A 24,234-nucleotide genomic window follows, 5' to 3' on the forward strand; every position below is an offset into this window, starting at 1 on the left:
GACAATTTCGTCTGTAACTAACCGTTTATATATTCAAGTTGGCTAAAATAACCTTTATTTTGAATATTTTTATTGAGGAAAATACAAATTTACTTCAAATTTTATATATATGTGTGTGTATGTGCAGTTTCATATACATATAAAATCTTCCTCATGCATATGTGATAATTTTAAATAATAAAAATTATACACAGGTTAGTTGATCATAGAAATTTTTATAACAGGAAAAATGTAGAAGCTGCCTAAATTCTCAATCATAAGAGAACTGATTAAGGAAACCATAGTATGTTTCTAGATAGAATATTAACGTAGTTCATTAAAAATACTGAGTAAGAAAGTATTTAGTAATGTAGGAATTGATTATATAATGTTAAAAAAGATACAAATGTGTATATGAAGTACGACTACATATACAGAATATATAATAATTTGTATATTAAAAAAGAAAAACAGGAAGGAATATACCAAAATAGCAACTGCAGTTGCTTTTTGGTGGCAGTCTTGGTTTTCTTTCAATGTAGAATTGAATTCTACAATAATGAATTCTAGTGAGGAAATGAGCTCAGGCTTTTTAGTTCTAGCTCCCAAGCAATGTAGACAATTTTCCCAGTGTAGTCATCCACCTGAACTCACTCTCTGACAAAGATGTTTGTTTTACTGCTGAATGGCTGGACTATTACAAAGCTATTCCTGCTATTGAAATGGAATCTCTTTGTCCATATATGTATTATATATATATATATATATATATATATATATATATATATATATATATATATATATATATATACACACACACACACACACACACACACATACATATCCCATAAATATATATTTTTCATATATATATTTTCCATAAATGTGTGTCTATACACACACACACACACACATTCCGATTCTTCCCTCTGCTGCATGCTTTTGGGTCTCTACAGGCAGGTTAATGTTCTTTGTGTGCTCCAGTTGGGTCTTTTCCTGACACGGGAAGAGAAGTACTGCCTCCGGGAGACTCCAGACTCTCTTTGTATGATCCACACAGAGCCTCCAAACAAAGAGAGAACAAAGTTCCATCTTTCATTTTGGGCAGTGTTCCTCAAGCTTTGGAAATCCTGCCCTGGTTTCTTTAGTCTTGAGCTTATGGCTGTTATCTCTGTTAAAATACAATGCTCCTTCCCTCCCACTCCAACCTCAGAAAAGCTAAAGTCTCCATCTATTTTAATCACTCAGTAAATTAGTATGAATTGGTTTCAGGTCATTTCCTGATAAGAGGTTTTGATGGGAATAGAATGAAAGCATATGAGAGATGTGATAGGGGAGAGGGTCCGAGGAAAGGGCACAGAAAGATGGAGTGGGGAGCCATGGATGACCCACTTTACAGTTTGCAGAGGGTTCACAGCTGACAGCCTCCCTGAGCTATTGCCAAGACTGGATTATTCCAGTGGTCACAGCTAACCACTATTTTTTTATTGTTTTGGGTGGGTTTTGCAAGATTCAAGGATTCTGCACTCCTTGAATTCACATGTTTTCTTTCAGAGACATTAAGAAAATATACACCCTAATACTGGCCTTTAAGTTTCCTAGGGAGATTAGGTTAATATCAATTCAAGTGATAAATGCTCTGAGATACAAAAGTATTTTCCCTGGTGCTAATGTCTGTTTCTTTCCTTGTACTTTGTTCCTGCTCTTATCTTAGTTTTACTATGTAGGTAGTGCATAGTTAAGGACCATTTTCTTGGGGCAAAATAAAAATACTAAACAAAATCTATAGACTTAGGGAAAGCCAGAGTACAACCTCTTACAGGCAGTTGCAGTATAAGGCCATCCCTGCAAGGCCTGGTGTGAGCCCGTGATGATATTCTGCTCAGCAGAATCTCTATCCCCATTGCCTTACATGTGAAGAGAGGAAAGGTGCTGCTGCTCATGGTTTTGAATGTCCCTCCAGTGTGTGACCACCATGTGGGGTTCAGAGAGTGAGATGGGCAAGGTCAGTGATACAGGAAGGCATTATGTCAAAGTTTTGAATAGATTTACAGGTTTTCCTAAAATACAGGTAAATTGTAATTCCTACTTTCCAATAATTCCCTTAACTCTCACCTTCTTAAATCTTAACAGCAAACTCAACCTTAGTAATTCCTAACAGGAGGCATTCAATGCCTGAAGATGCTCAGGACAAAGTTCCCAGTCTTTGTCTTTGAGCAGGTGTTAGCTGATAGATGGGATCACGAGTATGGGAATTTCTGAGAAGCCAATTCTCATGCTCTGCCCTGGTGGATGCTTCCTGAGTAGATGGCGGTTGTGACCCACATCTGCTGTGAACTGGCCCAGTGCCAGCAGCTTTTATTCTCTGAATTGGAAAGGAACTTGTATGTGGGGTGTTTGGGGTACAGGAACCACAGGATGTGGACATTCTGGGTCTCTGATGCCTCATAAGGAAGATGCATCTGTTGGATTAGGCAGCTGGTGAGAAGACTGCGTCAGCAGAGGGAATGAGCAGTTTCCCAGCATGCAGGTCCCATCTGTTCCACCACTTCCTACCTTCCTCTTAGAACATGGGCTTTTCCAGGCCTATTAGCCAGTTTATATAGTCAAGTCTGACTACTGGGATCACTGTGATGGCATAAACAGTGCTGAATAAGGAGATATCTCCTCCCGATGTGATGGAGACCAGATGGCTTAGGTTGTGGAAGCTGAAAGGCCATGGCAGAACTATTCTGACCTCTCCTGGCAAACTATACAGAAAGAAAGTTTATCTGTATGAAGAAAATTTCTCTATTGTTTTTCTCATTAAAATAGAGGTTAATAAATCTCAGTGCAAATTGTCTCCCTTCCATACAATAAGTCTGCAGTGATAGTTGAGTTAATGAGTGTATATAGGACAGAGTCTCAGTTTTCATCACTGAATTCTCTATATGCAGAAATAATGTACAGGAACTGGGAGTACATATATCTAAATGGAAAAGTAGGGTGATTAGAGACCAGCTTTATACATAGCTCTTGGAGTCTTTGCATTGGAGAGAGGGGAAGATTTTACTCTGGTGTTGGATTCAGTTATTTTATGTTGAGCCTCCAGGCTAACACGAGACTATGTTGACTTGTTCCAGGTTGTTTTTGAGTGGACACAAATGCGTAGTGGAATGAGGTGTGATATTAGGAGAACAAAAGTAGACAAGAGAGTTGGAGTTATGTAAGTTGACACTGCTTCTGTCTTCCAGAAAAGGCATGTGATCTGGACAGCTCTCATTGTAGTCCATCCACAGAACTGGTGCTTTCAAATCTGTGCCCTGGAGCTTCATAGGATCCATATGTCCTATAGGATCTAAGATTCAGTTCTAAGCCTTTACAGGAGTGATATGTAGAGGGTCCAAACTTTTCCAATGACAAATTACAGTGATAAACTACCTGGACCTGGATTTAGGTAGAAACTTCCAAATCTTTTTGAGTCAGGCACCTTCAGGAGTCATAATATCAATGGAGTTTAGGCTCAGTCCCAAATGGTGCTCTGGGTCCAGGTCTCAGGAAAATACCCATATATGGCTCTGCAAGGTGGTGCTAACTTTCAAGACCTGCATGGGTTGGGGTAGGACTGAGAAGCAAAACAGAATTAGGGAGGGACCTACTTTGTGTCATTTCCCTGTTGAGATTCAAATGGTCTGGGAATTATCTTTGTGAGGTTGTAAGGCTCAGGGTGAGGGAGGCTGGGAGGAGTACTCAGAGGTGGAAGGTTTGCGGAGTATCAATACACTGTGACAAGATTTCAAAGAAGAAAGTATGATTTTATGAAATGGAGGCCGAAGGATCAAGATTAGAGAAAGATATTTAGAAATAAATGCTTCAGAAGACACTGAATGAAAGATGGGGTATGGAACAATACATCAAAAGCATTTCTTCCTGATGTTGTATTGTTCCAAGGTAGTCCGAGCTTGAGCTCTTTGCTCCGAAAGCTCCTGGGACAATAGAGAAATGGAAGAGGATTTATGAAGAAAGTAAAAAATTTTACTTGTACGTTGACCTTGTAATGGAGATGAGAGTGCACAGGAAGACCCTTTTGGAGTATACTAGAAAATACAAATAAGCCAGAACTTTTACAGAAAAAGAGGAAATTCCATGCTTAGTGAATGGTCAGATATAACCTAATTTGGAACATATCTATTTCCATCAGAAAACTGGTAACAACATTTCAGTGAACTTGGGTCTAAATGTCTTATACTGAGTGCAAATGGCAGCTGCTATTTTGTGTGAGTTCAATCAGAGAGACATAGGGGACAATTTGATCTCTGATCTTGTTGATGAGCAGAGCTGCTGGCTCAGAAACACACTGAGATGTTTTGTGCTTTTCAGGTCCTCTGCTTTTGAATGCAAGGCTGTTATTCTACCTGAGGACCTTGCCTTTTCCGCCTTGTGTATCCATGATCCAGGGACACCCTGTACTAGAGACACAGATGATTTATTTGCAAGCTTTGCCTAAGACCTAATTAATAATGGTATCTCAAGTAATTTACACGATTAGATTTGAAGACTATAATATAGATTTCTTGGTCTTTTTCTTACTGTTCCAAAATATAACCAGATAATGCTCTGTCTGATTACTTGGAAGCCAAGATGCTTTCTTGTAGAAACAATCTAAAGAGTTCCTTTAGGAAACCTAGGAAAGTGTAAGACTAAAGACAAGCTACAACCTGAAGCCCAGGATGCTGACTTGAGCACAGACGGGAGAATGTTCACAGCCAAGAAATATGAGGCCTTTGGCTGCTTTCCCAGAACTGCCAGGCTAAGACCTTGGCAGAGACTCAACAGGAAACTGAACTCTATTTGCATATCCTTTTATACATGGGAGATTAAAAGCTTCAACCTTGAGTGATCACAGTTTTTGAGCATCATGAATGAGGCATTAAAGAGGAGGAGGAGTATCCCAAGGGAGGTGAACTGGAGGCAAAGCAAGGTAGGTGTGAGGTTAGCAATGACTTTCAATCTCCTTTGATTAACCAGGAATATATTTTGTTTGGTTTGTGTTTTGATTTGATCCTTATTGGGTCACATAAAAGAATCAGCTAGGCAGTTAATCTGTGCTTCCTAATCTTGGGAATCTGTCATATGTGCTCTCCTTTTTCCCACGGCTGCTTCCTTCTCTTTCTTTTGGGCAGAGACCTATGGTGTTAGTGCCCAACCAACTGTGGAGATCATCTAATGTAAACTCTTTATTGTACAGATGAGAATCTGAGCCTCAAAGAGGTTGACTTATCTAAAGTCACACAAAAATAAGTAAGCGTTCTGGTTCCTAAACAAAACATTTTTATCCCAACAGGCTGCTAGCTCTTCTTAGCAGGTGCAAGTTTCCTCAGATCTCACATAGCTTCTTTCCAGGATAGGAATTGGCACAGATGCCCTTCACTACCTTCTCCCATCAGAACATGCATTCTGACAAGAGAGTAGCTCGGATTCTCTGGCTTTTCTTCCCAGTCCCTCTGGATAAGGTTCTCTAGTTCTTTAATGGAAGAAGCCCGAGTACAGAGATGAGGATATTTGTCCCTGGGATTCATTGAGGGGAACTTGGTTTTCAGCCAAGAACTGTAGTGAAAACTAATCCCATGTAGACAGCATGGGCATGAGGAGGATGGGCAAATATAACTCACTAAGATTGGTAACTAAACTTTATAGGTTCCTTTTTAAGGATCGGAAGAGATCTCTCTATTCCTAAAAAGGTACATTAATTAAATGTATCCTAAGACTGGGGAGGCACTGCAGGAGAGTATCCTCAAAGCTGGATAAGGCTGACCTTTCTGAAAATGAGATCCCCTTTGTCCAGTTCTTTTTTTTTTTTTTAGACAACTGAACCAAGTCTACTGGGAAAAGATTGGGCATTAAAAGTTCATTCTCTTTGTTATTTCAGGTAAAGCTGCGACTGGGAAAGGCCACCTTCACTTGTTACTGACAAAAGACAATGAAGGTGCAATTAATGACACTGTGGACCTAGACCCACACAGTAATGTACTTGTCTTCAAGACTTTCACTCTCTTTAATTCAGGCAAAGAATTTAGAGAGGTTGTATGGGAAGAACACTCTTGATGAGGTATTTTTAAGAAAAATGTTCTGGTAGCATGTTTGGATTTCTTGGTTTGGAGAAACGTTAGTGGTCACTGTCAATGTTCCCTCCCATTCTAGAGCCCTTATGCTTTCTTCTTCTGAGTTGAAGAGAGAGTTATTGAAAGGTGCATTATTGAGCACCTTTCTGGCAATTATTTCATTTAATCCCTGTAATAACTCTGTGAAATAGGCATTATTATCTCTATTTTATGGATGATGAGGAAATAAAAATTAAAAGAAAACTTGTTCAAGGTCCCTCATGAGTAAAAGAGGGATTGTAATTCCCTTTTTTTGTCTAATTTGTGAGCACATGCTCTTTTACTACTAAAATAATTAACATTTAAAAACACATATTCAGTTTATAGACCAAAATTCTTTAAGATCAAAATTTTAAACTTGTTCATTTTAAGATAAGTGAAAGAACCTTGACAGAGTTAGGGACAATTGTCAGATTATTGTTTGTAAATCAACATATTAGTATTCCTGTGAATGATTAAGCATATTTATTTTTGTATATCACTACCTATCTGCACTATATTGCCATCTATTTAAGAGGGGAAAATACACCTAAACTGTGCCATGCAACTTTCTGTTAACATGATAAGGATGTTTTCATGTATCTGCAAATGTGGGAAGCATTATAGAAGGTGTTTCTCTGAGAGAAAACCCCATTCTCATCTTTCTTTAACTTCGGTGTGATTGTGATTATGTGTTTTGCCCTCTTTTCTCCAATGTCCTAGAAGTCATGGGTTAAGAAAAATGACCATGATGGGTGACCAGCCTCGCCTGAGAGGTACGTATGAGCTAGAGTTTCTGACCACCAAGTCATCAGTTGGAACAATCTTTCTGGCCAACAGAACCTCTAGAGGAGCCACTCAGGATGGATTCCTTAGGGTCTTCTTCACATCTCTCCTTACCCTTTGGCCCAACCTGCTCTGAAAAGTAAGTGTGTAAGTAATCCATGCAGTAAGATGGTGGGTGAAAAGATTGGGAAAGAATAGGAGAGTAGTCCCAAATATGATAAAGATGGAGGGACAGATCTGGAATGGGGAAAGTCAGCTCAGAAAGGTCACTGTCGTACATGCAGATTCTTCTTTAGTTTTGCCTGCCAGAGAGCGTTCCATCCCCCTCTGTTTCTCTATGGTTCACTGGGGTGAAAGCACAGTAAGATTTGGCCAAGTTGCCAAATATTTCAGTTTTGAAATATTTGAATAATTGAAACCAAGTTTCAGTTTTTTGGTTTGTACATACAACTTATTGTTGATGTTATTCTAAATCTTCCCTTCACAGAAGATGTGCAAGGCTTAACATTCCCCAAAGGACTAATTTTGGAAACGTATTCATGTGGACATTCTGGATCTTGGCAGTATCAGTTCATCTAGATGAGTCTGAAGTTAAACTCAGAGGTGCTGCAGGTGATCATTAGGGAGTTCCCAGCATTTCTTAGGTCCCCCCAGAGCCACCAGCTGGTGTACTCACTGGACCTCTGGGGAGTAGGAAGTACTGATCAGAACTATAAGAGAGACATCATATGACCTCAGAAATGCTGATCCCTGCATTGACATACAGGAACAGCACAGGAAAGGTCAGCCTAGGCTTGGGACTAAGAGTAGCAAAGTGTCCACGGGTGTAGCATGGAGGTTATCAGTCTTCCTGGATGCCAAATGTACAGGTAGTATCATGGGAACACAACAGGAAATAGTTCTGCCCTCCTTGCAAAGCTTCCTTTGATAAAATAAAATCCTCTGCAGCCAGAAAAGATTCTGGGAAGGTATTAGAACTACTCTTTGTCCACAGATGTGATTATAAAAACAGCTTTTAATAAACTCTAGAAAAAGGAGACTCTTGAGTTGTGTGGTACAGTACCTTTGGAGGCAGGCTGCCTGGGCTTGTGTCCAAGCTCAGCCACTGACCAGCATTATGACGTTGGGCAATGCCTTCTCCTTGCTTTGCTGTCTTTATTTGTAAAGATGGGTTGTTGTGAAGATTAAGCAAATTGAAACATGTGAAGTACTTTGAGCAGTGACTTGCATACAGAAAAGTACCACATGACTATAGGCTATCAATTATCATTACTAGTACCTCTTTACAGTTGTTGATTATTTTCAGTTCAAGGAGATTTTCATTTTTAACTTCTTTTTGCTGAAATTTCAGAATAATTTCTCTTTTTCTCATCTCATAAAGAAGGTGAGAACTGGATCAGAGGGTGAGAACTGGAAGGGACCGCATTTACCCTATAGAAGCTGAGGGGTGGAGACCCAGCTGGTGTCAAAGTCAAAAGAGCACAGGTCTCCCTGCTCCTGGTAGAAAAGTCCTTCCACCACATCGTGATACCCTGTTGCCATAGGAAAGCAGCCTGTGTTTGGCCCTGTGTTCCAGGTTGGGGAAATGAGCCTGGGGAGGTGAAGTGACAGGCTCCAGTTCTCACAGGCAGAACTAGGTTTTGAACACAGGCTCCAGTCCAGTGGGTTTCTTTTCCATTGTGTAGGAACTCTTCATGTGCCATAATTCAACACTGTTAATTGCCCCAAGACTTACTCAGGGTAACCTGGGAACATGCCAGCCTGTGACTTTGTAGCAGAAGCTGATCAGTGTTGAGTATAATACTGTCCTTATACTCCTATAGTAACTTGTTGGCTTTCTTTTTCTTACAGCATTGTCATATAGTTGATTTGCATTTATTTTGAATAAAGAAAAAAGAGATTTTTGTCTCTGATGGGAGGTAGGCTCTGGCCACTGATGCATCCATTCCTCAGCAGAGATGATCAGAGGCACAGCCTTGGGGACAAAGAGCAGGGAGTGAGGAGCCAGGGCCTAATGAGTGGGGTTTCCTTAGGTTAAGATGAGAGAGAGACCAGCTTTTCTTCCTTATACCGTACACCTCTTTGTGTCAATATGAGGCAAGGCACCCACAGGAATGCAAAAGGACCCAGGGCAGAGTTTGAGATTTCAAGAATTCTTTAGAAAGAGGTAAAAAGCAAAGAACTGTAGTCAAGCCCTCTGGAGTCCTTTGAGGACTCAGTACTGTCACAATGCCAATGAGACTTCCTGCTCTTCCAGCCTCAAAGGCACTATGCAGGGCTCAGCTTGGCTGGGAGGAGAAAGATTTTCCGGCTTGACTAGAAGGGAGATAGCATCACAGGGATGTGAACTGAAAATGTAGGGTTGACGGGGAGTGTCCTGGAGAAATGAAGTACTCTGACAAAAAAAATATTAGAGATGTATAATTCTATCTCTTTGATTAATATTTGGGGGCAATATGTTGAATTGAAGTGTGGGAAAGAAGCCTCAATTCTGGAGTTCCTTCATCTTATTAATGTGGAAAATTTATTAGCCACACTTTCTGTTTGAGACACTGCAGAGGGCTAAGACCCTAACTAAAGTGGGAGAGTTTGGTTTGAACTCCATTCTCTTCTTTGCATGGTGACTCCTGTCCCTTAATTCACGGCAGTGTTTTCTGGTGTCAGTTTGCTCATTGTGAATGCAGGGAACTGTACATGACAGATCTTTAACTCTTGTGCTGCCTCGGCAAAAGTGGTAATGAGTTAGTGAAAACAGAAGAGACAAACTCAGACACTTTCCCTCACACTTCAGATACATGTGCACATGGTAAAGTGAGCAATTCTGTGGATCCACCTGAGCCCCATGGAAGTTCTCCAGCTCTCATCACACTATCTCCTGACCCTGCAGCTGCCATCCCAGGCAGATTCCTGAGAAGAGAAAGAGAAGGCAGTGAGTCCACTCACTCCCCAGAGACTCCGAGGGAGTCCAACAGATGTCCTTTGACAAGCATCAGAAGGGAAGAATACGCCCATTTCCATGTCATGTCCTGGGAGAAAAGCTGCTGCCCTAGGGGTGGTGCTCAGGAGTTAAGCAGCAAGCAGGAGGCTGTGTAGCTGGGTAGCAGCCGTTCTCCTTCAGCGGGGGGAGTGAGGCATCTCTGGAGTACGGCCTGGAAGTGAAATCACAGTGTTTTAAAGCCAGGGAGGGGTAGGGCGGTAAGAGGAAGGAGTTGGGTACCCTCACTTGCATCTCCTCTTCTGAGGACTGGCCAAGGAGTCAAAGGCCACCTCTACATCTCACAGATGCATGGACTTCACACACTCGCTTTCAGCTGTACTTCAGTTCGGATGTGTTTCTTTAGGACATCCTACAGCCCTGGCCCACTGCCAGGACCATCAGCCTTCCACTCAGACCCAGATCCTGGCTCTACTTCTGTGACCCTAGGCGAGCTACCGTGTCTCTCTGGGCTCAGTATCCCATCTGTAAGATGGAGCTGACAGTGACGACCTCACAGGGTTGTCATAGGATGAAGTGAGTCCACACCTGCATGTGGCTGATCTCATTGGCACTTAGTCATTTAGTTCACTTTCTTGTCAGTTATTCCACCTTATAGTTTGCTCTTTCTCATGATAAGTTACATTTCTAGGATAGCTACTATGGGCAATGCAATTTACATACTTGCTTATCATTAGCTATTTACAATAACACTGTGAAGCTGGACCTGTTATACCTGCTTCAGAGCTGGAGAGATATAGGTGATTTTAGAAGACAGTGTGGTGCTTATGTCAGGAGCACAAAATCTCAGTTAGGAAACATTTGAGAAGTCATCTGGGGCCCCTGCTGCACTGTCCCAGTTTCCTGACAGGCAGTCACAGAGCATCAGTTTGAGCAGGTCTGGTGAGGAGGGCACAGCCCCTGTTGTTCTTTATTTCTGACCCATTGTGGAGACGGCCTCCTCTATATTGCCCCCAAATCACACACTGTGTTCCATAGCCCAGAAGCATCTGGAACCTGTGGTCTTCCCTGACTAGCCGTGGTACCCTGGGCAAGTGCTGTAGCTTTTCTATGCTCATTTGTAAAGTGGGGTAATAACAGAAAATGCATCACGGTGTTGTTGAGGGGATTAAATCAATAACACATGTGAAGTGCCCAGGATAGTACCTGGCATATAGGAAACACTCAACAGATGCTAGTTACTATTATAGCTACATACAGTTTGATGGATTTGTCCAGATATTTTTCCTTCTCCTCCTCAAAGACATTCTTCCCCGTCTCTGTCAGAAGGACCCAGGGTGTCTCTTCCTGGGAATCCCATCTTGTAGACCTTAGAAAACCATGGCTCCGAAACTTTGACAACATCTGCATAACTAGCTTCCAAATGTCATTCTTTTCAAAACTCATGATTTCAAATTTGGAGAAGAATTGTACCCTGTTAGTCTTGGAGATGCCCTCCACCTTTCTGTCTATTGTTCATTCAAAAATGAATAACTGGATACACATAGCAGGTAATGGCCTGATGACCTGTCATAGGGCCTGGTGGAAACTTGGAAATTTGGACAGGAGGTTACAAAGCTCCTTTTCTAGAATGTGGGGCTCAGGGTGCCTGATCTGGATGAGGATCTGGGAACCTGATTTTATCCAAAGGCAGAGTCAATCTCTAGAACCTTGCAGACAGTTCAGCCAAAGATGTTATCCAATGGTGGGGCAGAGAGGTAGAACCTGGTACAGGCCTATGTTAAATTTAAGTCAGGACACTAGGACAGAATGAGTGGGTTTGAGGTGGAGGGTAGAAAAGAGAGTTTCTCTGTGGGGTTGGAATCTAGCTATTTGGGGAGATAAATGATGAGAGCTCATGGGGGGTTGTGGCTAAAATTCCCAGAACAATTATGCATTATAACTATATATATTATATATATGTATATAATATATATAGCATGTGTGTGTATGGTTTTATATATATATATATGCATGGTTATAAAGATATAGTATATATTGCTTTATCTATCTACCTATCTATCATCTAATCTAGCTATATCATTTGTCTCTCACTCATATATACATGTTAGTTCAGGAGGAATCATGAGAGATGGCAAAATTGGGAAGTCCCTTGGAGGAACAATGAGGAGGCCTTACTGGAACCAACTGTGTGTGTCTGGCAAACACTTGTTAACCTCCTTGTATTTCTATGGAGGGCAGGATCTTTGATTAGGAGGGCTGGTTGGAGAAAGTTTTCCTTCAACATTGCCTAAAGTAGTCCAAAGAGGCTTTAAACATTTTTTTCAATTCAAAAAAATGTTTTTGCTGATGTATGAAGGTCTACTTGATGTACAATAAATTGCAGATATTTGCAGTGCACAGTCTGATGGATTTTGATATACCTCTATATCCATGAAAGAATAACCATAATCAAGATACTGAACATAACTCATCACCAACACAAGTCCCGGTAGGGTATTTAATAAGGTGAATGGTAGATTTTCTTGATGAGGCCAGAAGGAAGGTCACAGGTTCAGCCTCAGAATAGGCTGTCAATCACCTAAATCTGAAAAAGTACATTGTTCAAGATATCAGTGGAGTTTCAATTGAGCTGCCCAAAGAAAGATAAGGAGGTGCCAGTGGAAATTTTTCAATGTTTTGTTTCTAGCACACAGACACAAAAGAAGAGGTAGAAGATGAAAATGAGGGCAAAAGAGCATATTCAGTAAGTATTCACAATACAGAATGCTTTAGATGGAGTCTAGCCCTGCATGTTGATAACAGGCAGCACATACTTTTGGTGATGAAGGAAGGGAAAATCTTCCCACCCACTCCCCCACAAACAACTAGATTACTGGTGTATGGGGTTGGGGAGAAACTATAGCTGTACTCTGGAGACTGCCACTTTATGCTACAGCCTCAGCACCTTGGTTGTGTGGCCAAATTTTTTATGAAACTCTAGGAAAACTGTTAAAGAGTGTACAGCAAATGCTACAATGTCTGACTTCAACTCTGTCTCTCTTGCCCCACACTGAGCCTTCCCCCCACTGCAATGTGGAAGGTCATGGACAGGCCATGAGTGACCAAGCCTGAAGGAGAGGCAGGAATTCCAGCCCTTTCTGGCCCCATTTCTTAAACTATTTATTCAAGAGAAAATCACAGTCTTATTGGAACTGCTGTTCAGTATAGAGCTCCATGGTTTCTGAGCTGCTCAGTGGTGGACCTGCAGCAGGGTGGTATTCACTGGCACAGTAGTAGGAACCTTCATCCACCTCTGATGCCTTAAGGATCTCAAGCAAAACCTGGTTGTTTGATTTATCAACGTTACCTCGGAACCTGTGCTGGAAACCAGGGCCGTAGGTGCCCCCATCTCGGAATATGAAGGTCAGTGTGTTAACCTGGGTCTTCCTGTACCAGTTCATGTAGTAGCTAGTGATTGCTGCTCCTTCCATTGTGCACCTGAGGGTGACAGACTCTCCCACAGGCACAGTCACGGCTTCGTCTTGAGGCACCAACACAAAAGCTGACGTGACTCCTGAGAGAAAAGGCACAAGAGGGGTCCAGGGAGGATGGGCTGAGGTCACTGATTACAGGGCACTGCCCATGAGTGCCTGGCCCTGGCAGCCTTGCTGCCTCACTGTGGCTGAGCCTTGCCAGTTGAGGTTCCCGGATCTGCCTTACCTGCCCAGAAGAGGGTGAGAGGGATGAGGGAGCAGATCCTCTGCATGGCTGCACTCAGGCACAGCTCTGCCTCCCAGCTCGGCCTTTGCTGGGTCCTTCTAGTCAACACCTTCTCTGTGACGTATTTGAGCCTGAGGAAACCTGCCCCTGTTGGCAGCTGCTCCGCACCCCAAGCGGAGTTTTGCCAGTCACAGGAGGCTCCGAGAGCCTGTTGCTGGTTGATGCGATGACAATGCCACTTTCGAGGTCCATAATGTGGTGCAGATAAGGCCATTTGAGAGGAGGTTAAGGCAGCTGCTTATTTGATTTATAGCAAGGTTTCTACTTCCAGTCCCAGAAGTTAAGTTTAATATTGTTGCTTCATTTTCATGTTAGATGTAGATGTTGTACACTCCGTGGTGATGTTAACAGTGAATGCCTAGAAGAATTATTGGCATTTACAGCTGTAATCAAAAGAACCATCAGACAAGGAGTGTGGTAGAATGTGCACGAGGACTGTGGGTATTGTAACGGGTGTTGTGTTTACTGCGAACTCCCTCCAGGCAAAGTTGGATCAGGGTGATTCACCCAGGTGAATTCAACAGGCTCATGAAGCACTGACTCCATTTGGAGCCAGAGTCTCCTGATCTTCACTGGGTTCATTTATCCTCTTTTCTGAAGGGTTCTTAGGTCACCTGGGCTGAATTACACAGAGCAACAGACTGTAAAAAACTTAGAAACCACCACTATGTCCTACTTTATGACACCCCAAAATTTATATGTATTTCAAAAGAGAGGAGTCTTTGAATTCTTGGACCTATACTTTTGAATTTCAAGATCAAGAATCTGTGAAATCTTGAAATCAAACAGATAAATTACTAATGGAAAGTAGAGGGTGCAGCAGATGCTGGGAAGAGGGTCATTCAGCATGCAAGGAGGCAGGAATGAAGTCGGTATGTGATATCTGAAGCTGGGGGCCCGACCTAAGTTCTCTAACTTTTCTGTATTCTGCAGCATGTCTGGGACCAGACTGGCCTGAGGAAGTTCAGATGGATGCAAACTCAGATTTGCTTGACCTCATGGTATTTGGCCTCCGTACCCTCGCTTCACTGCACTTACCCAACTGTCCATCTCTCCAGTATTCTGAGAGGACCATTAGCAAGTACTCAAGGTGGTCAAATTCTTTGAAATTAAAAATGGCACCATCAGTACCCACCTATGGGAAATAATAATGCCCATTCTCTATAGTTCTTTGAAAATTGTCAAGGGCAGTTTCTTTGGACTTAAACATAGTTGGTCTTTCAATATCAGGTTGCCTAGCTCTTGGCACTTCCTATGAATCCAGTCAAATGATTTTTTTTTTTACTGTGCACCAGACCCTGAGGATGCACTGCTGAATGATAGATGTGCTCTCTTCTCCCTTGGAGCTTCTGTTCTAGCGTGAGAGCCAGTCATCAGTTAATGATTTGCATCATGAATTCTTCCACTGATGCTGTGATGGGTGCTCTGCAGAAGCAGGGGGATTGCGAGAGCATGCTACAGGGGCCAGGACCTGGCCAGGAGGTCCAGGAAGACTGCCCTAAAGAAGTGGCTTGGCAGCTGAGATTGAAAAACAGAAGTTGCCCAGGGGTGCCAGACCATGTCTGTTTGTCCCCCCACATCCACTCCACTTCCTACTTGAGGAGGCTGACCGTAATGGACAGCATCCACCTGGCCCCTTTGCTCTCTGGCATCCAATTCAGTTTGGCCAGTGGGAGACACCATCAGGAGATGAAGTGCAAAGAGGAGATGGGGGTGGAGTGGTAGGCGCCCAGGCTCCTTCCTGCCAGGCTGCCGAGGGCCGTGGCTGCCTTCCTCCTGGGGGCTGCAGCTGTCCCACAGCTGCAGGTTCCAGAAAAGGCCCCTCCACTCCGTGCTTCACACTAGGGTGGCAGTGGCTTCTTGTTGCCAGACCACCTTTTCTTTTTTCAGTTTTCCATAACCCAGCTGTATTCATTTTCTATGGCTGCTTTAACAAAGTACCACAAACTGGGTGGCTAAAGACAACAGAAATTTATTTTCAGTTCTGGAGTCTAGAAGTCTACAATCAAGGTGTCAGCAGGGTCCTGCTCCTTCTGAAACCTGGAGGGGAATTCTCCTTTGCCCCTTCCCACTTCTGCTGGTTTGGTGGCAGTCTTTGGCTCTTCAGCGTTTGCAGCTGCAGCGCTCATCTTGGCCTTCATGGTCACGTGGCATGCTTTTTGTGTCTTTGTCTTTACATGGCTGCCTTCTTACAAAGACATCAGTCATATTGGATTGGGGTCCACCTTACCTAAGTATGACCGCGTCTTAACCAGTTACATCAGTCTTAACTAATCGCGTCCATTGCAGTGATGCTATTTCCAAGAAAGGTCATTGTCTGAGGTACTGGGGGTTAAGACTTCAACATATCTATTTTTTGAGGGGCACAATTCAATCTGTAACACCTGCCCAGACCTTGTAAATATCCCTTTCATTAGATTCTCTGTAAATTACCCCTTTGAGAGAACACTTTGCCTTTTGCTGGGACTCTCATATGTCAGATATAGGGGGCAGGTGGAGGGAAAGAACATTAAGAAATGAGGACATGCCCAAAAAAAGCGCCCTGTGGCAGGAAGAAGTACTTTGAGCTTAAAGCTGCATAAATATCAAAAGAACAGTTAGCAAGGGCTCGAATAAATCTGTCTTCCTAGAGGATCACTATTGAACTATCCCAGATTATTCAGGAAGTCATTCTGAAAAATCCCAAGAATGTGCTTGTGTTTATGACTGTAATTTATATCTGCCACAGGTTAAAGGTAATTTTAAGGGTTTATCGCTAATGGGAAAAACAACCTTCCTCTAGCCCTGACCAGGAGAAATTCAGTACAAACAGTAAGTCAAAGCCTGTGGTAGAAGTGGAGAAAGAACCGATGGGAGAGGCACAGAGTGGCTGGAAGATGTGCCATGCCTGGTCCAGGAGAGGCAGGAACTGCTGCTGGGAGTTTGGCCTAGGCTTGTGGCAGGAGCAAGATGAACCTGATCACAAAGATGGCCTATCTTGCGGTGCCCAGGTAGAAGTCAGAAAGTGTGCCAGGGCCCCTGCCCTTGAACTCTACCTTTCTCGGTCTCTGTGAAGGCTCTGTTCCTTCTGCTTAGTCACTTGTTCTTTGTCAAGGCCAGGGATTAGGCCACAGCTTGCCTGGCCCTGGGGGATGCCTGTCATTTGTTATGACTTTCTGGGAGAACTAATGTTTCCTTGCAGTCTATGAGGAATAAATGGAATTACATTTACAAATACTTGGCTCATTCTTGGTTGTTAGTTTCCACCTTCCAGAGAAGACCTGAGGCTTGAGCAGTTCCTAGGAGAGGCAAGGGTGCTTTGGGGGCTTTATCCACCCTTCCCCATAGTCTCCATCAGTTCCTATTTTTTGACATCTTTTCCAATCTTATGTGCTATGAAAATGCAGCATCTGGGCAAGCTTCTGAGGCCTCTTCCAACCAGAGTGCCACCCACCAGACCTTCCTTTGTAGAAATTCTGAAGTCGCCTTTGCATATAGTGCTTTATGATGCATGAGTGCTACCCCACGCTGGCTCTTTTGTGTGTCTGTACCTCTTGTGAGATTCCTCCAAAGCACCTGTTGAACCCATGCTGGTCCTCAAATGTGCTGATGGAAGTGACATGTGTTCTGCCCACAGGATGTCTGACTTGAAGGGGAGCTGCTGTTTATAATGCCACAAGGAGAACAAAGGAAGACCGGTGAGGAGTTCATTCCCAAGGTCATGGCTACAGGAAGGACCCAGGTCTTTGGGTTGAGGCTCTAAAGATGGGCCACATCATTACAGGAATTTTGTTCCCTCCAGCCTTACCGACAGAGGAGGGTAAAGATGCATAGATGAACTGCTGACCCACATAGACAAACAGCTGGGAGCTCTGCTGTAAGATGGCTGGAGCTGTCTATAAGGCTGAGGTTGTTAGTGTTTCATTTTCAGAGGCAGGGTGCTGCTTGGGACTTGCAGGCAGATCAACCAACAGATCATACAGCAGTGGAGGAAGATCTGTTCATTGGCCTCACTGAGAACAGAAGGCAGGATGAATGATCTGAGGGTGGTAGAGACCTCAGCAAGCCTTTGAATCCATATTTTAGCCTTCACTTCCCTGTAACCACAAGCAGGGAGCTACTCTTACTGTTCTTCGAGTGAATACCTTGAACTCTGTCCATTTCTTTGAATTTACTCAGGCTGTTGGGAGCAGGCAGCTTGCTGACCCTACCTCTGCTCAGGCCTCGACAGGATTCTCTCTACAGGCTGGGCTGCATGAAGTCCTAGAAGCTGGGGGTCCTCTTTCTTCACTGCCTGCTCTAGCTCAGGGGTGGCTGGGCTGTAATAGACGGACCACCGGATTTAGGCTTGGAAGATCTGGGTTGGTATCTGACACTGCCACTTATTTGCAAGTCACTTAACCTCTAGGACTGAGTTCGGGTCAATAAAATGGGGACAATACTGCCTCATGTGGTCATGAATAATGGAGGTGAGTATACTACCATTGATTTATAGTCAGACCTGCCCTGGGGGTCAGCTGACCGGTGCGGAAGAGGGAGGCCACTTCCCTGGAGGCAGAGGAGATGTTGATATGTAGCTTCAGACAGTTTTCAGTGCTTGTTTCCCCCTACATGTGGATGTTCCTTTTATTTTTTGTTGCAATATATTTACTTTGGATCTCGTATTTATATACTGAGGATGCTGCTTCCTAGGAAAGGAAATAGACTTTACGAAAATGCTAGTCTTTCAGAGGACAAGAGCCCATAACTGTCACACAGAATTTAACAGAAAATATTATTGCACTGGATTTAATTTTTAGTAGCAGTCAAGTGCCTACTATAGTGCTCTGCCCATATCAAGCACCCTGTAAATGCTGAGGCTGGACTAAAGCAAATACAACCCAACACATATGGAATGGGAGGGTGAAGTGAGTGCAGACAATGGAGATTAGTGAGAAAAACCAAAGTTAAAGCACGACAGAGGTTTAATGGAGTATCATAGAATTATCTACTGAGAGGAGAGAGTAGAATAAACTAGAACTAATAAGGAAATACAACAGTATGGAGAAGAGAAATGTGGAAGCAGAGAAAAGCTGGAGAGGGACAGTCACCCCCATGCAGTGGTTCTCCATCTTGGCTGCACACAGGGACCACATGGGGAGTTTTAAATAATACTGAAGCCTGGGTACAGTCCCCAGAGAATCCAATTTAATTAGTATGGGGTGGTGTCTGGGCATCAGGATTTTTAAATGCTCCCTAGGTAATTCTGATGTGCAGCTGGGGTTGAAAACCGCCGTGTAAGGGAATCATTTAGCCAAAGAGTAAAGCTTGTAGTGCGGTAAAGGCTTAGTGCAGTGTGGTCCTCGGGGGACAAGACAAAGCCTCTGGCCAGGTATCACTCACTTGTGACCAGGAGCGTCTGCCAGACTTCTGCTCCATGTCCTTTCTCCAGGAGCAGCTTGGACTCTCAGTAGCTCCCCTCCCTGGTAACTGCCCTCCTCAGGCCTCTGACCCATCAGAGGGTGTGGGGGCCTGTTCAGGTCAGCATTAGCCACCTCTCTGTTCCTCTGAGCCCCTATAGCAGTGCTGGGCCCCTCGTGGGCGCTTAGTAAAGGGTTGCTAGGTGCTGTGGTCCTTCTGGGCCCTTTCATGCTGATTGAAATGGGCTAAGTTTGTGGTTCTTGCTTCTTCCTCCCAATCCTGCCCTGACTTCAAGATCCAAATTCTGCCCTTCCCAGCTCCCTCTTGGGAAGTAGAATTCAGGCAGGGGAGCCTGCTCACTGTGGTTCCTACACTGGACAACACAGCACGGTGCGTGACTGGAACTCAGCGTGCAGCACACCCGACCCACAGTAATGCATTCTGCTGTCAGCTTTGTGTTCTCTTTTTTTCCCTGCCCTTCCTCCTCCCTTTTCTTTCTCCCTCGCTCCTTTCCTTGTTTCTCTCCTGTACTCCCCAGGCTCACAGCAGCAACCTCATCCAAGAAGACCTGCCGTTAAGAGTAAAAATGTGTCCAGTGCCCTGAAGTGGCCGCTTGTTTTTGGAGGGAATGACTTACTTTTTCTCCCCAGGAATTGCTGATTTCACAGTAAAGATTTTGCTACCACAGGGAGACCTGTGGGTAGAATTTAAAGTTATCACTGTCTCTGGAAATCCTCTCTGATTTGCCCTGCTTGCTGGAAGAAAGGGGGATGGAGGCAGGGGTGCTGCTGGTCCTCAGGTAGAACATGGAGAGGACAGAACAGAGATTTGCATGCTGTTCAGAGACTAATCTTAGGCCTTTGTTAGTAGAAATCTATTTATACAAAAGCAAAAACAAAACAACGACTATTTTGTACTTCCATCCCACAATATCCAAATGGAAAGGAAAAAGCTGAAACAACCCTGGAGTGGGAGCAGGTAGGTTATTAGTTTAAAAGGACCTGAATAGGAGCCCCTCCCCCTTTGAAGTATTTCTCTGCCCCTAAGAAAAGCCTCTCCCTATTCTCCTCCTCTGAAATGGAGAGAAATATTTTGCTCAAGGTTCTTGGCTGGGAGTAGGGTCAGGGAGTCGGAAGAGATAAATGTTTTTTTCCCCTCCTTTAGTGAGGGGAGCTTATGAAAATAATGTAGATGCTTCGGTGCTTATGGGGGCTCAAATTCTGTAGCTCTGGAATTATAGAGCTGTGGGATTTAAATCTTATAATAGGGATCTTGTATCTTCCAACCTGGCAGTTGACCCCAGGACAGAGGGTGATGCCAAGACTGGGCTTTCTCAGAATCCAGGAAATTCCCTGCCTCATCTCCCATGGAGAAGCAGGTAAAGCCCCTTCTCCTTCAGTCAAGGGAGAGGAGAGAGCCTGTAGCATGCCTCCCTAGGAGTGAGATCCTGCCCCCTCCTCCTTGAGTGGGAGACTATCCTGTGGGTTAGGTCTATGCTGCCCAGGAGGGGAAATGTTAAGATGGAGAAGTGTCACTTTCTGCCCTTTGGGAGAGCCATGTGGTGGCCCCAGCTGCTTGTACTGGTTGGGCCTCTGTGCCAGTGTGTCCCACAGCCACCAACAAGAACTTGCATCATCTATGCTTTTTCTGGTCGGCCTTCCAACCTGGACACTTTTCCATAGGTACCTCCTGGTGCCTGGGCTCTGAGCTGACATCCTCCTGCTCTCACTTAGCTTTACCACAGCTTGGAAGCAAAATGGGATGAAGCTCTAAAGTTCTGGGGCTGACTGAGGAAAATGGAGGAGAAACATGGAACCAGTCTAGGGTGCTTTGGGAAAGGCAGCTGTGTAGATAAAAAAGTGGCCGTGAGGTAGCTTTGGGGGCTAGAGAAAGAGACTTCCTAAACCAGTGAAGTGGGAAAGTTAGTATTTGAGTGGATGCTGGTGCTGCAGCCACTTGGGTCCCCACACCCAGTGCCCTCGCCCCCTTCCCAGGACTCACCCACTCAGCATCGGTTGCCACCCCGTTGCTGCATCCTGTGCACTTCTGACGTTCTGGTTGGTTCAGTGGGTTTGCAGTGAGTCTTTGGTGGGAAGTGGGGATGGGACTACAGTAAATGAATATCATCTATTGTGCTCACTGTGGCTAGAGACACTATAGCTAAGAGTGATTGTTTTAAGATCACTGTGGTTCGGTCATGTCAAAGCCTTGTTTAGAATGCAGGTGCTGTTGTATACATCACGATGCGGTGGATTAAAGGGGTCATTAACACCAAACTGAGTAATGAACACTTAGTATGAGTGAATGAGAAGATTACTGAATAAAAGTAGAAGCTGCCCACTTGGCCCAGCTTTAGTTGCCAAGTAGTCTGAGCATTTGCACATGTACAGGACTGAGTGGTGACTGTGTGAACTTGGAAAGTTACCAAAGGAAATACTACATGCAGCAAGACTGCCCTGCTGATGAACAACCTCGGCATCCATCAGATGGAAATAACACTGAGTGAAATCATGGTACCTGACAAAGCATACTGTGTCAGTCTGAGCCGACAGCAATGTCTGGGCTGTGGTGAGAAATGACGAATGTAGGAAACCAAAAGGTGCATAGGGAATGGCACATGCCAAGAAGATGGACTAGAAGGGTGCAGGGAAAGAGGGTTTTTCCAAGACTCAGCTGATGATGATCTCTTTGTGTCAGAATACTTTATTTATAAAAGTGCAGCTCAAGTCCCAGATTGGTGACCCAGAGGCTGAGCTGAGGGGTCACAGCTGCAGCATGCTAGTTGAATTGTTGCCTCTATTCACAATCTGCTGTGTTTGCGATGATTTGTAACATGGATGGGATTCACCTGGGCTCTGTACCGAATGCTAAAGCCCCTGTGGGCCCAGGAGGCTGCCTGTTAATAACTATCATAACACCAATTACATGTTTATCAAGGAACATATGATAGGGAAGGAACACTAGCAGAAAAAGAAGGTATCATTTAAATGCTATGACAATTGAAAAATGTTCACCTTTGCAGAGTTCAGACAATTTTCCTCTTACTTTGATAAACTAAACCCTAAGCTTCAAGCATGTTAAGGCCAAGGAGAAACTTTTACTTAGGGCAACCAAGATGAGAAAAAGCAGCCTCTGTGTTCACACATGAAGGACCTGTGCCCTGGGGATCTTGTCCACCTTCTAATCAGGGCCTCCCTGGTGTGGTCACCAGGGACCCCGACTCACTTAGGCAGATCAAGTGTGAAAAGGTTCTCAGATTTCCTATAAGCAATACTTAAGTTCCATTAGTCCTCTTCTCTTGCAAAAGTGTATGAAACTTAGCTGATTTGACTAGTTGAAGAGGTCTTGGGAAAGGCTTGGAAAAGAACAGGGTCAAAATTCAGATGAAGAACTAGAGGTGCAGCTGCCACATGCTATTATTAGAGCTGCCAGTGAAACATCTTTCTGCAGTCCAGGGAGTCTCCCTCTTTTGACCCCCTGTTTGGCCCTGAATCTAAATCGAGGAGTCAGCATTATACAGTTGAACTGCTGCTGTTTGGGTGGGAGAGTTTTAGGCAGGCTCTTCTTGTTTTCTTGTACCATCTCATTTTAAAGATAGGGGGTAGATCCAAATGGGGACTATTGTGAAGAGTAAGTCAGCCATGGCTGTAACATACCAGCATTGCCAGATGGGGTGTGGAAATGTAGGCAATTTATAAAACCTTTGTGGCAGCTTCTGAGACCACAAGGGATGATACTGGCTCAATTTAGCATTTTTAAACTTAAGTATTCATCTCATGCCAGTGTATGTGGCTGTGTTCTTGCAACTGAGGGTGTTCATTTGGAAACAGAAGGATGAGGCATTATTTTTTAAATAAAAGATTCCCTTTCATTATGTTTGTGTCTCAGTGATCTCTAAAGCAGAAATTCAGTTCAAACATTAAATTCAATAATCATATATTAAACACTTACTATGCCACACACTGTGGAAACTGAAGATGAAACAGACTGAGGATCCCTGTCCTCAAGGGGTTTATAAATTAGGTGGAGTGCAAAGGAAATATCCAAACAATCCCGAAAAAGAATACATGAAATGACTCAAGAAAGGTAAGTGCTAAGGTGGGTCACCTGGGGGGAGATTGTATCCTCCAAGGGAGGTTTTGCATTAGAGATATACATTTGGGAGTCATGAGTAACACCATGAACATCAGTGAGATTACCTAGGGAGAGACACAGAAGGGAAAAGGGAACCTAGACAAGGGCCCTGGGTACTCTATATTTAGAAACTAGATAGAGGAGGAAGAGCTAGCAAAGGAGACTGAAGAGGAGAGGTTGCTGATGTAGATAAAAATCAGCAAAGTGTGGCTTCTCAGAAGCTAAGCATGGAAAATGTTTCAAGAAAGAATGGGTGGAGATTATATTAAAGATGGTGGCGTGAGAGGAGAGAGAGAGGTTTCCTCCTAAAACTGGATACAATTAGAAAATATAGTTGGGGCAACTAATCCTGAGAGAGTAACAGGAAAGAGTATGGTGTCAGACTGCACACACCTGGAGAAAAGAGCAGACCTCACCAAACCAGGTAATGTACCAGAGCTGTGGCTCCATGGGACTCGAGCCCCTCCCCCACCCAAGCTCACCGGGGGAAGAAGAGAAACGGAGCAGGGAGGGAGTGGAAGGCTTGGAACTGCTGAATACTTAGCTCCGGAGATCTACTCTGGGAGCAGAAACCTACATTTCATGGTGCTTTCATGAGACTCGCATGACTACCGGATTGGAAAGTTAATACCGGCAGAGTTCCTGGGGAGACTGGGATTCCGACTGCTTGTGGAAAGCAGGGATCCATATCCGGCTGCTCTGGGACAAAAACTTATACCTGTGTGCCCGGCCCACTGGCTCAGGCAGTGGAGACAGGCACAGCAGCCAGGAGGTGGGGAACAGCTCTTTCCTCCCCCCAGGCCCAGTACCACTCCCCTGTGACCCCCGACATTCCTTCAGGGGCTGAGCAGCTCCAGAGACTATAGCTTCTGGACACTAGAGGGTGCCATATACAAACATGAAATGCCAAGGGAACCTTGTCCAGAGTAAAATTATTAATACAACTCCGGAGAAAGATTTAAGTGATATGGACCTCGTGACACTTCCTGAAAGGAAGTTCAAAATAATAATCATGAACATTCTAATGGAGGTACGGAAAGACATCCAAGAACTCAGGAATTAATTCAGGTCAGAGATCCAATCATTGAAGAGCACGATGGAGGGTATTAAAAGCGGGTTGGATACGGTGGAGGAGACAAT

General features: G+C 44.0%; 1 protein-coding gene, 1 long non-coding RNA gene and 1 gene segment (V, D, J or C); 1 reads left to right on the forward strand and 2 right to left on the reverse strand.

Moving 5' to 3' along the window:
* LOC108407833 (T cell receptor alpha chain MC.7.G5-like) overlaps positions 1–14,174 on the reverse strand; it is a 37,080-nt gene extending 22,906 nt beyond the window's left edge. The window contains exons 1-2 of the mRNA XM_073211534.1: positions 13,522–14,174; positions 13,064–13,375 (exon numbers count right to left, since the gene is read on the reverse strand). Coding sequence (XP_073067635.1) covers positions 13,064–13,375; positions 13,522–13,795 — 586 coding nt within the window. The 5' untranslated portion in view covers positions 13,796–14,174. The remainder of the gene's footprint in view (positions 1–13,063; positions 13,376–13,521) is intronic.
* LOC108407831 (T-cell receptor alpha chain constant-like) overlaps positions 1–24,234 on the reverse strand; it is a 660,854-nt gene that overhangs the window by 101,170 nt on the left and 535,450 nt on the right.
* On the forward strand, positions 4,741–22,795 carry LOC108407834 (uncharacterized). Its single transcript, XR_012120613.1, has 4 exons — positions 4,741–4,939; positions 6,822–7,023; positions 12,509–13,224; positions 14,515–22,795. It is a non-coding gene; the product is annotated as an uncharacterized lncRNA (long non-coding RNA).

Source organism: Manis javanica, chromosome 8 (genome assembly GCF_040802235.1).
Source record: "Manis javanica isolate MJ-LG chromosome 8, MJ_LKY, whole genome shotgun sequence".
NCBI lineage: Eukaryota > Metazoa > Chordata > Mammalia > Pholidota > Manidae > Manis > Manis javanica.